Source organism: Miniopterus natalensis, chromosome 8 (genome assembly GCF_054644295.1).
Source record: "Miniopterus natalensis isolate mMinNat1 chromosome 8, mMinNat1.hap1, whole genome shotgun sequence".
NCBI lineage: Eukaryota > Metazoa > Chordata > Mammalia > Chiroptera > Miniopteridae > Miniopterus > Miniopterus natalensis.
Genome location: NC_142088.1, coordinates 29,464,283 through 29,481,322, shown reverse-complemented (window position 1 = coordinate 29,481,322; position 17,040 = coordinate 29,464,283). Strand labels below are relative to the sequence as shown.

General features: G+C 44.3%; 1 protein-coding gene across 4 annotated transcripts in view; it reads left to right on the top strand.

The window, feature by feature from the left end:
* GLS (glutaminase) overlaps positions 1-17,040 on the top strand; it is a 73,392-nt gene that overhangs the window by 50,873 nt on the left and 5,479 nt on the right. For all 4 annotated transcript variants that reach the window (XM_087819695.1, XM_016217698.2, XM_016217570.2 and 1 more), the window contains 3 exons: positions 11,068-11,129; positions 12,224-12,300; positions 12,388-12,451. In XM_087819695.1, the coding sequence (XP_087675821.1) occupies positions 11,068-11,129; positions 12,224-12,300; positions 12,388-12,451 (203 nt within the window). The remainder of the gene's footprint in view (positions 1-11,067; positions 11,130-12,223; positions 12,301-12,387; positions 12,452-17,040) is intronic.

The following is a 17,040-nucleotide window of genomic DNA, read 5'->3' as shown; positions in this document are numbered from 1 at the left end:
AGTATTTGTCCATTCTATCACTAACTTTTCCTTCTCTAGAAATGGAGTAAAATTGGCCTCAGGAAAATGTCCCATTCTAATTCATTCTGACATAGGACAGTAAACCATAAGATTTAATCCCTTAAAAACCTTAATTGCAGGTTTGGAATTACCATACATATAAATTGACAATTATTTAAAATGGAAAAGAATGTCCCGTCCATGCCTATTGCCTGTGCCCAAAGACCTTGGAAGTCTAGAGTTCCTTTGTCGGTCCCTTATCGCAGGAAGCTTTGCAGTAACCAGACTAGAACTGAGCATGCAATGACAAGTCCTCAAAAGTTTGGCCCTAAACCCAGGTAATCGGGTTGCCCAGGCAGTCTAGTTTGCTAATAGAAAATCCTGTAGTTTTCTGTAGATTTCCACTTTTGCTTCCAATGTCAACGATTTCCGTTTACTCCAGCAACAAGGCATGCACAGTACACCATCAGCAGAAAACTAGTAACGTCAAATTTGAATAGCATGGCTTTTAGGATCATTGATAATAACTAGTACTTGATTTCAGCCATCAGTGCAAAGCATGTTTTGAGAATTATCTGTATAGATTTATGTAGGTCTTGTAAGTTCCTTAAGGTCATACAGCTTTTAGGTGTATAGAACCAGGATTTGTGCCCAGGTAGCTTTGGTTCCAGAGCCCATCCTCTTGACTATATATGAGGACAACCAATGTGTCCTTGCTAATAAAAGTGGGGTATTCCATGAAAATGTAATGACATTAACAACTTCAAAGTTCCTTGATAGACCAAGAATTCAGGGACATTTCATATTAAATGAGGTTATTCTGTGATAATTTCATTTTTCACTGTAACATGTGATGCAGGCAGTCTCTACCCCATATCACTAGTATTCTGATTTTAATATATGCACATATGTATTTCACTCAGAAAAGAGATTCTGATCTCCAGAGAGACTCACTGAAAATTAGGTGTGCTAGGAAACCATTGGGGGACTTCCAGTTGACATCATCTGACATGATCACATTTATATTATAAAGTGTTGATCCAAGTGGGAAAATAAAATCCAATATTACTTGACTACACAGTCAGCTCTATTAAGTCATTCTTACTATTAAAATAGTCTTACTATGAAAAGCATTCTTTAGCTCTATTGTAGATATAAGTGATTTTTATTGCTTAAAAATTTTTCCTTGTATATTCTTACAGCATTAAGTATAAATTAGTATGTTAGCACTAAAGTCTGATGTTTATTGTAACTCTGAAGACTCATTTTAGAAAATGCATTTTTAAGTCCTCTTATTTGCCCCCTCTAAATGTCTATCAGCTAAACTCAATTTATTAAAACCTTTATAAGCCTTGACTCTTTAGAGCTTTTTGTAGAGCTCAAAGTAGGGGCTTTTATAAATCCTGTTTATATATGACAGTTCTATGATCTGGAACATCCAAAAATAAATGTATCTTTGTTCACATCTGCACTTGTTTCAGTATAAAAAAAATTTTTTTTGAAAACCAGTAATACTGGAATGATTCAGTGATGAGATCACATTTTCTATCCTCATTTAGAGCCATTTACAGTCATCCTTGTATAATATATGCTTGAGGTTGAGTTTAAGGACAGTGTTAAGTATAAGCAAAGTCACACAAAAATATGCCATGTATACTGGACTATGAAGAAACACAATTCTGTTATTAAAGTGTATCTAAAAAGTAATTTCTACCTAATCCCAATGCCCTTACTCTGGCAAGTTGGCAGCAAATGTACCCCTTTCCAATTAGATTGTTCTCCTTCCAGTATTGCTTTTGTAGTAATGTGCTATGGTACAAGAGTAGTCAAATAGCTCATTCTTTTTATGAAGTTGCTTTCCCATTCCTGTGGCTCTAAGAAAGTGGCCAGAACTCTTCTGGTTTCTAGGTTTCCACTTCAATATTGTTAGTCCCTGTTTTACTTAGTTACCAAACAATTTTTTATCTCTTATACACCAAGAATTTTGTTTTCCTCTTGTGTGTGTTCTTTTCATTTCTGGTACTATATGTAGATCCTCCACCAATGTCCAGGATTAGATCCCTCTATATAAATTAAAATTTACAACCTTTGAAGTTACCTTTTTCCTATTAAAACCCAGTTTTCCCCTACTATTTCATTAGTTTTTGTATAAACAACATACAAGCAGGATTAGTTCAAGATACATAGCCAATTCCATTTGATGGAGTAGTTCAGGTTTTATATAAATTAGCATTATCCTGTTTATTATTCATTCACTAATTAGTTCTTCATTCAAACAATATTTCTTGCCTTTTATGTGCCAGAACTTGTAAAGTGCTTAGGATATGCAGACAAGTGTGATCCAGCTCCTGGTGTTTGCAATCTAGAGGATGCAGACACTGAATAAGTAATTACTAAAATAATTAAAATGATGATAAATGATTTGTTCATACTGACCTGTAGATCTAGTTTATTAATGTACAAAGGAGGTGAAATGGTATGTACCATATGACTTTTTATACACCTATAAAAGAAGTTATGAGACACTACAGTGTTGTTAAAATATAAGGACATGCATACCAGTCTTCAGTAAAGCTTACCCCTGGGAGGAAGGAGAAGGGGGGGGGGGGGGGCAGGGATAGTTAGCTGTATCTCTAACATTTTATTTCTTTAAAAATACTTAAGCAAATGTGATGGGAATAAATGATAAAAAGTACAGAGCGCTAGGAGAGGGTATAGCAAGAAGACCTCATTTTATCTGGATGAATAGGTGCGGCTGGTTTTCCCTGATAGGTGATGGTTAAGCTTTGAATGAGAGGAAGGGTGGAGTAGGATTAATAGGAGAGTCTGGCTTGAAGGCCCCAGGACAGGAAGGAGTTTAAGACATTTGCAGAAGGTGAAAGAAAGCAAATGCGATGAGAAAGAGTGAGAAGGTGAGTGGGGATGGGCCAGATGAGTCAGAGAGAAGACCACATTATGTAAGATAGGCCTCATTTTAGTGTACATTCGAATTGTTCTTATGTCCTAATTTTAAAATCTTCATTTTTAATAAGCACCCTAAGTGTTTCTGCTGCAGGCAGTCCTCTGAACACAGTTTGGGAAACGTTTGCGTAGGGTTTTATATGCTATTTTAAGAATGTTGGAGTATTCAGAGTACAACGAAAACTAGAGGCATTTGGTGACCAATTTCTTCACTTCCTTATTCTTAGCTTTTAGTTTCTTTGACTCTTTGGGTTTTTATGTACTTGTTTTTTTTTAGTTAATAATTGTAAATAAACATGACACTTTATCTTGCCAGAAGTGGGCACCTTGTTTTCTATCTGGACACTAATGTAATGTTAACTAATCTTCCTGGAGTTTTACAAATATTTGTAGAAGGAGAGAGCCAGGAAGGTGGTGAGTGTGAAGCTGGGGTGGTTGTGGGTGGAGCACCAGCGCTCAGGCCTGCCTGGTGCAAAGGCACTTCTGTCCAGAGGAGCAGCTGCCTGTCTCCTGGTGGCTGCTTCCATCTCAGTTAGGAGTGCTGTTTGTCAGACCACACAAAGATACAATTGTTAGCTGCTCTCACACGCAGATATAAAAGGAGGGTTGCTTATGAGCCCAGTGGTATCTTTTTAGACTATCCATTGGCATTTACCAGAATAATATGAGCCACTGAGATAAGAAGTTGTTTACTTGGTGCCAGAGCTGTAGCAAGGGCTCTATTCACATTAACCCAAAACTCACATTTCGTCTTAGAGCCTCCAACGCAAAGAATGAAGATATCTTTGACATTTTCCATTGAGTAGCCTGTTTGGTTCCCTTCTTTTTTCTTCAATTAAAAAAACCCGCACACCTTTGGTTAGCGTCTCAACAGAAAATTAGCATCTCTGATTTTTCTATAAAATGTTTCTTAGTTGCTATTTTCTGATTTCCCATCACAACATATTTTAGTCTTGGTATTGTATTGGTGAGGAAATCTCATCTCAGGTTTTCTTAGGAAATCTCTTGGCCTAGTAGATACTGAATACTGGCTGAGAGCACTGCCCCTGGCGTCAGGCAGACTGCTTGAGCCCTCCCTCTGCCACTTACAGCATTATTACCTTGCTCAAGTTTTCAACATGCTTGCCTTCAGCTTCCTCTCCGTAAAATAATAGCATCAGGGATAATAATACTTAAAGCACTTAGCTTAGTCCAGGGAAAGTAGGTGTTTCATATTAGCTATTTTGTTGTAAATAAAATATAATCCTAAATTTTTGTCAACATGAGCTGTCCAATTTCTTTGACATAATTGTGACTTAAAGAAAAATTCTTTGAGGAATTTTGAAAATGGTATGCTTAAGGGATTTATTACTTAGCTAATCAAGAGCAGGATGTAGTGTTCAGAGCTGACATTTTTAAGGTTGTAGTTTCTAAATGAAATTTCTATACTCTCTTTTAGAATAAAATTTACTGTTTGACTTATCCCTCTCTATTAAAATTGCCATATGAGAACCTCCTGAATTTGTGTAAGAATTTTGAAATGTGGTTATGAATTGCTGAACTGTTATTCCCATAAAGGATTTTCTCTAATCCTCTGATCGTGTCAGTTTGGATTAGCTTTGTATATAGTAAATTAGTAATTGTGTCTCAATGAATCACTAGAAAGCTTAGGAACATGTGGCCTCCTACTGATCTTAGACTGCCTAATCATAAAAGGACTATGGTTGTTTTACACATCCACGTGAATATTAAGTCAGTAGTAAGGGAAAGAGGAAATACCTTTGATCACATACACATGGTACAGGTTCATATTTAAGCCCTTGTCAGCAAGCAGTTCATTGACATTTGCTGATGACTTAAACTTTTTCTTTAGCTATACTATAATAAGTTTGTATTTTTTAACCTGGCCTTATGAAAAATATTTATGAGAGACGGCTATAAAAGGCCAAGTTGTCGTGAAGCTTTTAAAACAAAATTGGATCTGGAGTGATGATGCTTTATTTAACAGATGACCAGGAGTATCTATTCCACGGCAACAGATACTGTAGTGAGCTGGAAACAAGAGAGCAACTTACGTCAGACTGGAAAAAAGGGCAGTTTTGATATTCCAAGCATGCCAGTGTTAAATGAACTTGTAAACTGTAACATTTTTCCCTCCTGTTATCATGACTTTGTAAAAATAAACTAAGATAAGGTTGTCTGGTTCCGGCAGGTTCTGATAAGGGAAAATGTGGTAGTAATGGAAAAATCTGCAATATGGAAGGAAAACTGTTAACATTTCAGTTATAAATGTTTAGTGGCCACTTGCCCAAATGAAGTTTCTCTTTACTAGGGAGAGGCATACATTCAGCTTAAGAGCATTTAATTCATATAGGCGACTGTTCTGCCAGGTGTGCTGTTTCTTTGTACTAAGGAACGATTCATCAAAACACAGGTTCCGTGCTTCTGGCAGTTACTGTTAACTCATTGTTTTCCAGACCCTGGACAGATACTTTAAAATTAATGTAACTCAGGTGTCCACTGGGGAACTGGGGGAATGAGCCACGCTTGATCGATGGTTGGCACACCTACATCCTTTGTAAGAGTTGGCTTGCAGCTGGGGAGTCATCTTTTAGGGGTCCCGCTCCTGCAGTTTGGTTTGCCATGGCAGTCATTCCAGGGGGAGCGCCAGTGCACTTGGGAATATTTGTGGAACTTTTAAGAGCAGGAACTGGACTCCCCCTAAATGAGATAACACTCATTTGCTGTCCCAAAACTGGTAAACTGTTCCATTTTCTTTCTTGGCATTCTACTCGTAGCTCATTTCTTGATTTATACAAACCTTAAAAACATAGGTGGCACTTTACTGCAGTAGAGAGGCATTTGTGGTTTTAATTTTAAGTGGTGCTGGTCATGTGCTTCTTACCTCTTAGTGTCTTTCTGTCTCTGAGTGAATGACCCCATTTTGCAATCAAGCTCCTGTCTTCTGATTTGGACTAAATTTAGCCCTGTGGTAGCCTTTTGTTTTCTTAGGAAGAATCCTAAGCCCCCGTGTTACATTTTAATAATTTTTTTAAGGCAAACTAATGGTCTGACCCCCCACCCCATTAGTCACAAAGCCTTTCAAAGTACATTAAAGTTTTCTGACTTCTCATCTTACATTTATCTCTCTGAACTGAAACATGCTTATGAATAAAATATTACTGTACTCTCAATAAACTGATTATATGCTAAAATCAGCCTTTCATGGGCCTTATTAATAAGGAATTTACCTTTACAACTTTGGAAATATTGAATAATTGATTGAGATATACATACTATATATATAAAATGAAATCTCTTCAGACTAGCTCGGTCTAAATTCAGAATTTGAAAAAAGATATAGTGATGCATACAGTCACAAGTAGGTCAAGGACTTATTGCTAATATGCTGTAAAGAATGGGAACTATAGGTAGTTAATATTAATGCTATGCACACCAGAGTTCTGGATTTCTCTTGAGATGTGGGGGTGATAAGATACACAGTGCTGGTGCCCCAGGGAAGCAAATGTAGGAGAAAGGGGTGACTTCTGATTTAAGAGGTTGGAGTGGAGGTCACAGAGGAGGAGTTAAGAATGACGTTGCAGTGAGAAATGGAGAAAAGATGTTTTCAGGGAATAAGCAGTATGTACTGTGGCTTGGGAGGAGCAGAAGGTACATTCAGGGTTGTCGTGGGAAAGAAGGTATCTAATTGGTGACTCTGCCACCTGCTGTCCCTGAGCGTGACGGGGGAGCTGGCAAGAAGCTGCATGGGTAATGAGTGCGGCCTGAGAGGCTGCGGGAGTGTGGCCGGGAAGGGCCTCTCAGGCTTTCAGGCTGGCCCTGAGGCAGTGGCAGGGTCTGATGAGGAGTCCAGGCGGCCCAGAAGGACAGAAAGGAGCACAGACACCAGATAGAAACGGGCAGTGGTAAGACCCGTGTTCCTCTGTTGGGGCTGAGAGAGAAAAGTAAGTTAGCAGATTGAAAAACCTTGAATCCAAGGCGGAGGAATTTACAGTTTATCAGGAATGACTCCGGGAGGGAGGGGCTTGGCTCTTCCTGGCCAGGAGCCTTCAGTGTTTTCTGAAGATGTGAAGGAAGCCGGAAGGCTCTGGAGGGCGGAAGGCCTAGAAGCAGGGCCCCGGTTAGGAGAACTGGACAAATCTGGTGATGTTATTTGAAGAAGTAAAGTTAAGGGAGGTAGAAGAATTAATAATGATTATAATTTAATCTCCAAATGGTGCCAACAATTTGAATATTTGATGCTTGGGGAGAAAATATTCAGTCAGTGAACACATTAAAAAAAATGAGATGTAGTTCACCTATAACTAAGTTTAAGGTGTACAATATGTTGATTTGAGTCAACCCACATTTTAAATCATTTTGAGTCCACACATTTAATGAGCACTTAGTATGTGTGGGAGGCACAGGGGCTTATTGCAGGGAAGAGAAAGGCAAAGTCTCTGCCCAAATGGAGCTTACATTTAATCGGGGAAAGAAACAGGAAGTGTGTGTGTGTGTAAATAATTAGATGGTAAGTGCTGTGAGGAGAAAAAGCAAGGTGGGATGAGGAGTGATGAAAAGAGGGCGGCGTGAGTCCGAGAGCACTGCAGCAGAGGCCTGGGTGAGCGGAGAGGGAGCCCCGCTCCGCCTGGGGGCGGCCCAGCAGCGCCGCAGGCCAGGCCCTGAAGGCCGCGGCCAGCAGGAGGGCCCCGGCCGGGTGGAGCCGCGAGGGGCCAGCAGGGCGGGGAGGAAGCATCAGTGTCACCAGCAGCAGAGCATGTGCTGTCCTGGAAGCCACGGTAGAGAGTTCCAACTCTTCCGGGTGTGATGGAGAGCCAGCGGGAGCGCCGCCATCGGTGTTTTCAAAGGACCCCTGTGGCAGCGGAGCGGAAGGAGAGGCATACAGCCCCGCGCCGCCCAACGATGGCGACGCCATCTGCGGGGGGGGGGGTCATTAGGAGACTTCGTCGCTGGGCAGGCCTCGGGGTGCACTCACACCGCCCTGGGCGGCATAGCCCGCCGTGGGCCTGACGGCGCCACGGTGGATGCAGCGCGGCGGCCGGCGCCCCTGCGGAGCATGGCTGCTGGTGGGGCGTCGCCGCCTGCAGGGGAGGGAGGGGCCGGAGCCCCTGCAGCAGCGAGGGAGCTGGAGCGAGGGGTGGCGCGCCGGCTGTGCTCTGGAGGTAGAGCCTGTTCGTCCATGAGCTGGATGTGGGTTGTGAGAAACAGCGTCAAGGGGTACCCCCCGGGGCTAGATGGCGGGGCCTGAGGGGGAGAAACGCTGGCTCTGCCTCGTGGCCAGGCCGACGCGGCGCCTTTGGGGAAGGCTCCTGCCTCCCCGACGGGCCTGCGCAGCGGGCTGCAGCCGCCCGGCAGGGACTCGCTTTGGCCTGAGAAACGGGGTGAACTGCAGCGTCATTCCACAGTGAGGGGGCCTGGAAGAGGGGCCGACCACGGGCGGTGGGTGGCGGAGGCGGTGGGGACCGCGCTGTCTGGGCGGAAGCCGAGGCGCCCGCCTGCCGGAGGCCTCGGCCGCACGTTGAGCGGGCGGGAGGATCCGGACTTTCGGGGCCGCGCGGGCAGCGGGCCGACTGTGGGGGTGTCGCTGGTCGAGTTGGGAACGACAGCGTGGCGCCGGGCGGCGCCGGCGGCTGAGGCCTGCAGCGGGCGAGGGGTGCGGCTGCGGGTCCTGGCCCCCGGGGGCTGAACCTTCCGGCGGCCTCGTGTTGGAAAGCGCGAGGGCGGAGGCCGCCTTGGGGTGTTCGCGGGCGGCGGGGGGCGGGGGGCGCCTCGGGAAAGCCGCGAGCCAGAGCGCGGTCCCGGGGGACGCGGGGGGGGGGGCACGGGGCGAGGGCGTGTGGGGCGTGGGCGTGGGCGTGGGGGGCACGGGGCGAGGGGGCGTGGGCGTGGGGGGCACGGGGCGAGGGTGAGGGGGCACGCGGTGAGGGCGTGGGGGCGAGTGGGGCGCGCGGGCCGCAGGGCTCCGGGAGGGCCCCTGGAGCTGGTGGAGGATACTGTTTAGGGGTGCTCGTGGGTGTGACGCTATTGCGCGGGGAACTGAAACGCAGACTGCGCTGCGGAGCGGCGCCGGGAGCCGTGGCCGCGGCGCGTGCGGGTTTCCGGGACCAGGGCCGCGCCGCGTCCGTTCCGGCCGAGCGGCGACGGGCGCAGGAGGCAGGAGGCAGGAGGCAGGAGCCGAGGGCGCGGCGGGCGGGGGCCCAGGCGGGGGCGGGCGCGGGCTCCACGGCGCGGGAGGGGCTCGGCAGCGAGGGCGGCGGAGGCTTTTGGCCCCGAGGTTCGGGGGAAAGGAAGGGGATAGGCCTTCAGACGCGGGAGGTTAGCGGACGGGGAGGAGGCGCGAAGCGTCGTCGGGGCGACGCTGCCGTCGGGGCCGTTGCTGTAGGGGTCGTCCTTGGTGTTACAGGTCTGGAAAAGGTGTGAAGGGAACCAAGAAGACAGAAAATAGTCAAGCAGTTGGAAATATGAAGAATAATTTGTAACAGCCCATCGGAGTTTTGTTGTGTTTTTCTTGGGGGGGGGGCAAGAACACAAAGGGAATTGAGAATTTCAAATTGATCCAAGTTAAAAAGAAGTTGAGCGGTTCCTAACCCAGAACATGCATACCCAAATCACCTGGAGACGTGTTTCGAAAGACTGGTTTCCCTGAAATGCAGAAGTGGGAGGAGAGGCGCTGAGGTATGCCTTCAGAGCACCTGGGTCATTCCCTTAAGCCCCCCCCCCCCCCATTGAAAAAACTGTTCTGGGCTTAGGAGATGGACTGACGGCAGAGACAGGCTGGTACACAGAACAGGGTAGCCAGAAGGGAGGCCGATGGGCTGAAGGAACAAAAGTGTGGTTTTCTGGAGTGATAGCAACAATAATGGTAAGTAGTAGTGAAATTTTGGGGGCGTGCTCAGCTAATTCGGTTCCTGTACTGCAGAACTTTACAGAGCATGAATCCCCCAAAAGGGGGATTTAATATTTTAGGAAAATAGCTGACCACGGGACCCTTTTTTTTCATGGAGCATGTGTGGCCTAGTTTTGAAAATGCGGATGTAGAGGCGGCCAGCAATGGCTGGTTCCAGTTTGATTTAAAAGTCCATAGGTTGTGGGAAAGGAAAGCCATAGTGGAAACGCAGGGATGTCCAGGGTACAATCTCGAAAGTGGTTCCCAGGGCTGTGGCTTTGTTTGTGAAAAGCTGAGTTACTTTTCATCCCTCTGATTAAACTTCTCTTTTCGACCATTAAGTCCAGTATCAGGTGTTGAAGCTGCAAAGTATAAAAGTGGGAATTTATGAAGCGTTTATCAAGAGTGTATGTTCAATAATTTAGTTTCTCAAAAACAGGGCTGGATAAAGTCTTCACAAAAACATACCAAAATCCAGTGGCCTTTGGGATAAGCTAGGCTTTTCCTTATTAAAGGACAAGAAAGTAGCTAATGGTCAAGAGAAGATGCATGTTGAACTCCTGGAGCACTCAATAGCAGCTACTTACTATTTGGGAAGTTTTCCCACTCTCTGAGCAGAGGCCTGTCGTGGGCTCTGAGAACACCCCGATTTCTACTGCCTGGGGGTTGAACTGAAGACTGTCTTCCCAGTGAAATACAGTCCTGTTCTCAGGTTTAAGATGATTAATACTGAATGTTGACTCTTAAGATTTCCGAAGAAGCCAGCTATTGGTGACTGGTGAAGACAGGGACTGCTGGCAGGGATTCGACATTTATATAGCACGATTTAGTTTTCACTAATGATGTGATGTGAATTTTGTGAGTGTACAAGTCAGCTCACAGTACTGAGACATACTGAGAACGGTTCTAAACTATTTTCAGTTGCCCCGACTCTGTGTGTCTCGCAGGTCATAACTTTCCATTCTTTTGTGCCAGTTGATACCATTCCATTCCTTTCCTTGAGTATCTTACTTTATTGTTGAATTTCCCCTCATAATCCTCTATTAAACAAGAAAAATAACACCCGTGTGCCTTCCTTTTGGTTATAGAAGTGTACTTGTGATAACTTCTGTGTGTGACCTGGCTGAAGCGTTCCAAGCACATGGAAATCACTTACCGGTGACAGTTTATATTGTGTTTTTATTTTCCTTGTGTAAGCCTGAACTTTCTTTCCTTCACAGGTAAAGTCAGTGATAAACCTCTTGTTTGCTGCGTATACTGGAGACGTGTCTGCACTTCGAAGGTATGTTAACAGGGTGGGTTAGCGTATGGCTTACAGATGTTTATGAAGTTGCTTCTGGGCAGATGGCCATCTTAAGGCTAAAATCTCACTTGTATTTCCCGCTAATAAAAATGACCCAAACAAATTTATATTAAATTTCCACTTCCAGTGCCTTAGGCATGCTGTGCAGTCTTGTCCTTTTGTACCTCCTGTCAAAGCCCAGGCCCCTGCTTTCCTAAGTGATAACTGTTAAATGCCTCTCAACCCCCCTCTACCCTCCACTCCTTATCTCTGGAGTGAGGGGGAGGCAAGGGGGGGCATTTGGTGGCCTTCAGCTCACCAGAGTTAGAAAGGTGGCACAGTTCTGTATATTTAACATAAAGTCTTTTGTACAGAGTTGCAACTGAACTTTAATGTGAAAAAATGTCTGTGCTTAATTTTCACCTTTGTCTTAAAGTCAAATTAGTACTTCTATGAACAGTACTGCATTATACACTTCCATGTTGCTAAGAGACTAGATCTTAATTGTTTTAACCCCCCAAAAAGTTATTACCTGGCGTGATAGAGGTGTTAGCTAACTAACACTTTGTTGGTAATTATACTGCAATATATAAATGTATCAAATCAACAACTTAAACTTGCATAATGTTATATGTCAGTTATATCTCAATAAAATATGTGCTCTTCAAAGACATTTTAAAAAATAAAGTCTGATTAATACCTGTAAACTGTAGATTTAAGATGTTAAAGAATGGGAGTCTTAGTGAAAACACTTGAGTATAGATGTTAGTTACTTTCCTTTCTGAAGCATAAACTTTGGTATAGTTGTGCTACTATTCTTGACTTTTGAACAACAATTTAATGAAGGTTAATTCAGTGAGAGATGGTAAAGATTTCCTCTCACCCAAAAAGAGCAAAGCTAAGGACAAAAGGTGAAGTGGCATTTGCCAAGACACTTTGTACTGGTTGGATTGGGTCTCAGGTTTCCACTAGTGAGCCTGGTGAAGGGCTCCTGTCTCACAGGACCTTAGCTTGAACTGATGGTCTGAATGTTAGGAGTATGAATGAAATTTTAGGTATATATAAAATGAATAGCTATGCTTCCACATTTTCAGATTTGCACTGTCAGCCATGGACATGGAACAGCGAGACTATGACTCTAGAACAGCTCTCCATGTAGCTGCTGCGGAGGGTAATTACACGAACCACTCATCTATTTATTTTTCCAGATTTGATTTCTACTCAGTACTAAAATCTGCTTGTCTTGTTTTGGATACAGGTCATGTTGAAGTTGTTAAATTTTTGCTGGAAGCCTGCAAAGTAAATCCTTTCCCCAAGGACAGGTGAGCACCACTGTTACCTTTTAACATATCATTGGCAAGTCAGGGTTTTGTTACACAGGGGTATAATAATTAATGATGGTATATTTAAATCCACTATGTTGATATTAGAGACATTCTTAAACTAGGCAGCAACGAAACCTCGTTTCTGCCAGGCAGATGGTTCTCACTCCTACGTCCTATTTCTTATTTAAGGATGGTCTCTTATCTAGAATTTTTCAAGTTAGTCAATACACCGTATAAAGAGAACAACTCTTTTGTGCTTGGAAAGAGAAAATAGGAATTTTATCCTCATGTGGTTTTCAACTACACAGGACAGACAAGGTAGACATTTATAGGACCATATTTCAAATGTATATGAACATTACTGTTATAGAACCCTAAAGTGAATATATTGGAGTTTTTGAAATTCCTGGATTTGGTTGGAGTCACTTTTAGAAGGTCTTGTGGAAATTGGATTTTAATCAGTGCTTTGGGGAGAGACCAAGTTTGAAGGCACGGAAGAAGAGAAGGGCACTCTATCTTTAGTGGCAGAAATCAGGCTAGAATGTATTTTGCTCTTCTCCCTCTTGGTCCAGATGGCAAACTGCCATTCATCCCGCAGTAAATGCTGTCCACTATGTGGACCGTCCAGCGAGGGGGAAGAGTGCAGCTTACGTATGTACCTGAACTTTGTACTCATACACTTGCGCATTATATAACTGCCTGATTTGCTTTACATACTGAGGCACTCCTATGTTGGGCACATAAATGTTTGTAAGGGTTATATCTTCTTGCTGGATTGATCCCTTTATCATTTTGAAATGTCCTTCTTTGTCTCTTACTATAGCCTTTGTTTTAAAGTCTATTTTGTCTAATAGAAGTATTGCTACCCCAGCTTTTTTGTTTCCCTTTGCGCATTTTTTACCATCCCTTTACTTTCAATCTGTGTGTATCTTTTGTTCTGAGGTGGGTCCCTTGTAGATGGCATATATATGGGTCATGTTTTCTTATCCATTCACCTACCCTGTGCTTTTCTTTATTGTTGAAAGTATTACAGGTGTCCCATTCCCCCCCCCCAATTGACCCCTTCGAACTTGCTCCCGCCCCCTCCCCAGGCCTTCATTTATTATTGTCTGTGTCCATGGGTTATGCATATATGCATATAACCTCTTTGGTTAATCTCTTCCCACCCTCCACCCCTCTGAAATATGATCGTCTGTTGCATGCGTCAATCTCTCTGGATCTATTTAGTTCGTCAGATTCTTTTGTTCATTAGCTTCTTAAAGAAGACCCTTCAACATTTCATATAGTGCTGATCTGGTGGTGATGAACTCCTTTAGCTTTTCCTTGTCTGAGAAGCTCTTCATTTGGCCTTCAGTTCTAAATGATAGCTTTGTTGGGTAGAGTAATCTTGGTTGTAGGTTCTTGTTTTTCATCATTTTGAATATTTCTTGCCACTCCCTTCTGGCATGCAAGGTTTCTTTTGAGAAATCAGCTGACAGTTGTATCGGTGCTCCCTTGTAGATAACTGCTTTTCTCTCACTGCTTTTAAGATTCTCCGTCTTTAACTTTCGGCATTTTTTAAATTTTTTTAATTTATTTTTAAAAAATTTATCTTTTTTGATTTCAGAGAGAGGAAAGGAGAGGGAGAGAGATAGAAACATCAATGATGAGAGAGTCATTGATCAGCTGCAGCCCGTAACCCAGGTATGTGCCCTGACTGGGAATCAAACCCTGATCTCTTGGATCCTAGGTCGAAGCTCAACTGCTGAGCCACACCCAGCCGGGCAACCTTGAGCATTTTAATTATGATGTGTCTTGCTGTGGACCTCTTTGGGTTCCTCTTTTTTGGGACTCTCTGTGCTTCCTGGACTTGTAAGTCTATTTCTTTCCCCAGGTAGGGGAAGTTTTCTGTCATTTTTTCAAATAGATTTTCAATTTCTTGCTTTCTTCTCCTTCTGGCATCCCAATAATACGAACGTTGGGCCACTTGAAGTTGTCCCAGAGACTCCTTACACTGTCTTGACATTTCTGGATTCTTTTTTCTTTTTGCTCTTCTGGTTGGGTGTTTTTTGTTTCTTCATGTTCCAAATTGCTGGTTTGATTCTCAGCGTCCTCTACTCTACTGTTGATTCCCTGTAAATTATTCTTCATTCAGTTCGTGTAGCCTTCATTTCTGATTGGTACTTTATGATGTCATCGATGGTCTCATTTGTTTTCTTAATAGTCTCACTAATATTCTTGAGCATCCTTATAACCATAATTCTGAACTCTGTAGTAGCTTGCTTGTTCTATTTCATTTAGTTCCTTTTCTGGAGATTTCTTCTGTTCTTTCCTTTGTGACATGTTTCTTTGCCTCCACATTTTGGTTGCTTCCAGGTGTTTGTTTCTATGTATTAGGTAGAGCTGCTGTGTCTCCTGGAATTTGTAGAGTGGCTTTGTGTAGTAGGTGTCCTGTAGGGTCCAATGACTCAGCCTCCCCAGTCACCTGAGCTGGGCCTCCTAGGTGCTCCGCTGTGTGTGCTGTGTGCACTGTCCTGTTGTAGTTGAGCCTTGGTTGCTATTGGCGTCACTGGGAGGAATTGACCCCCAGGCCAATCAGCTGTGAGGACCAGCTGCAACTACAGCCAAAGAGCTGCTGTGCTGGAGACACCCCTATGGAGCAGGATTTACTTCAGTGGAGCTTTGTTTACCAAGTGTGCCCCTTGAGTGTGTCACTTGTGGATGTGGTAGGGTTGTAATCCAGTGTGGTTGAGTCTGACCACCAGGTGCACTGCCTCTGGAGCCTCCCAGGAGGTGCAAAGTCAGCCTCTGCCAGTGCCTTGCCCAGGGCCACCCAGCATGAGCTACTCAACAAACCGTAGTTGGCTGCTACTTGTGCTGGGCTTGATGTTGTCCAGGAGAGGCCAAGCCATGAACCAATGCAGGCTGCCACTAGTGCCAGGCCTGGGGCCACTTATCAAGCTGTATGGGGCACGCTGCTGCTTGTTTGAGAGATTTAAAGAAAGTCCTAAGCATGAGGCTCAAGAGGCCACTTGCACAGAAAAGCCATTGTAAACGGCTTGGATGAGCCTGCAGGTGGGGAGGGGCGGGGCCTCCGGGAATCACAGGGCGGAGCCAAAGGTGTGTCAGGTGCTAGGGAGTCAAACATGGCACCTGCCTGCCGGCTGTGTGTGGGGGAAGGCTCGCCAAAGGAGCAATGGCCTCTCCCAGCCCCTCTGCATGGGAGGAAGCTGCCCCTCCACCTCTCGCCCTGATTCCAGGCAGGTTAGTTCCTCCCCAAGTGTCCCAGGTCCTTTCAAGCTGCTGCCCGGCACTGGGCTCAGAGGGAGCGCGTATGAGTGAGTCTGTTCGCGGGCCCTTTAAGAGGAGCTGCTGGGGCTCCCGTAGCCTCTGTGACCCTCAGTGACAGTCCCCACTGGTTTCACAGCCCAGAGTTGTGGGGATGTCTCTTCCAAGCCCTGGAGCTCTGGGTTGGGGTCCTGATATGGGTCTCGCTCCTCCGGGAAACCTCCGCTGCCACGATTCCCTCCCGGGTTTAACACGCGGCACTGGGTGTGGGCCTGCGGACGCATCTCTGGGATTCAGCCCCATCCGCCCGAGTCTCCGTCCCTCCTACAGGTCTCGGTACTGCTTCAGGTCGCTTGGTTTTAGGGCTTCTGTGCAGCCAGATTTCAGGAGATTCTGAGTGATGCTTGTTCTGTATTTTAGTTGTGATTTTGATGTGGTTGTGGGAGGTGGCGGGGACCGGAGTTACCTACGCTGCCATCTTGTTCTACCCTGTGACTTTTGATTGGCGCATTTAATCCATGAGTAATGAGAATAAAGGTTTAGAAGAATGGAAGGAAAGAAGTACTTGGAGAAATCTGATATTAGTAAGAGTTTGGATTGGATAATTGAGGACTGTATTAAATTTGGAGCATGTTATTTAGTTTTGGTTTTTATCAGTTCAGCTTGCAAGAAATGCAGAAAAGTTGTGATGTCAGTATCTGAAAATTGTTAGTTTTGTAAGTGTGGTAACACATTGGTTATCTAAGATCATAATCTTTATTGGCAGTATTCTAAAACCTCATGTTAGGATTACAATCCTCCCTTTTATCCCCAGATGCACTGCCCGTACCAGCTCTTTCCAGAGCAAGAGACTGAACAGTGTTTTCCCCTTTCCCCTCACTTGTGTTTATAATCCCAACTAAAACATTAACACATGTGGAAATGTTTACTATGCTTTGCATATTTAAGGACTGAAATGTTTTGATTTTTGCCCTAATTGGCCAGTAAGAATGTAGAAGTATCCATCTGATAGCAAAAGTTAGCTAAGTAAATAACTTGGTGAGTAGGTATTGAACTATTCGGGAATGTAAGTTAGAACAAGACAATTCTTTTCTCTATTTCATAGGATCAGTGCCACCTCAAATTGTAAAATAGGCTTAAGTGAATTTATTGCATTCTGTAAAGCTGATATTTTGCACTATTTCATGAAAAAAAGTTGTAAAAAAGGTAACTTGTAGTTAACGTTCAATTTTTTTTTTCCAGAAACACAGATAATTATATGCTGTAGAGGACGGAAAAGTCCCCCCACCTCCCATTTAAGGCCATTGACTCCCTAAATT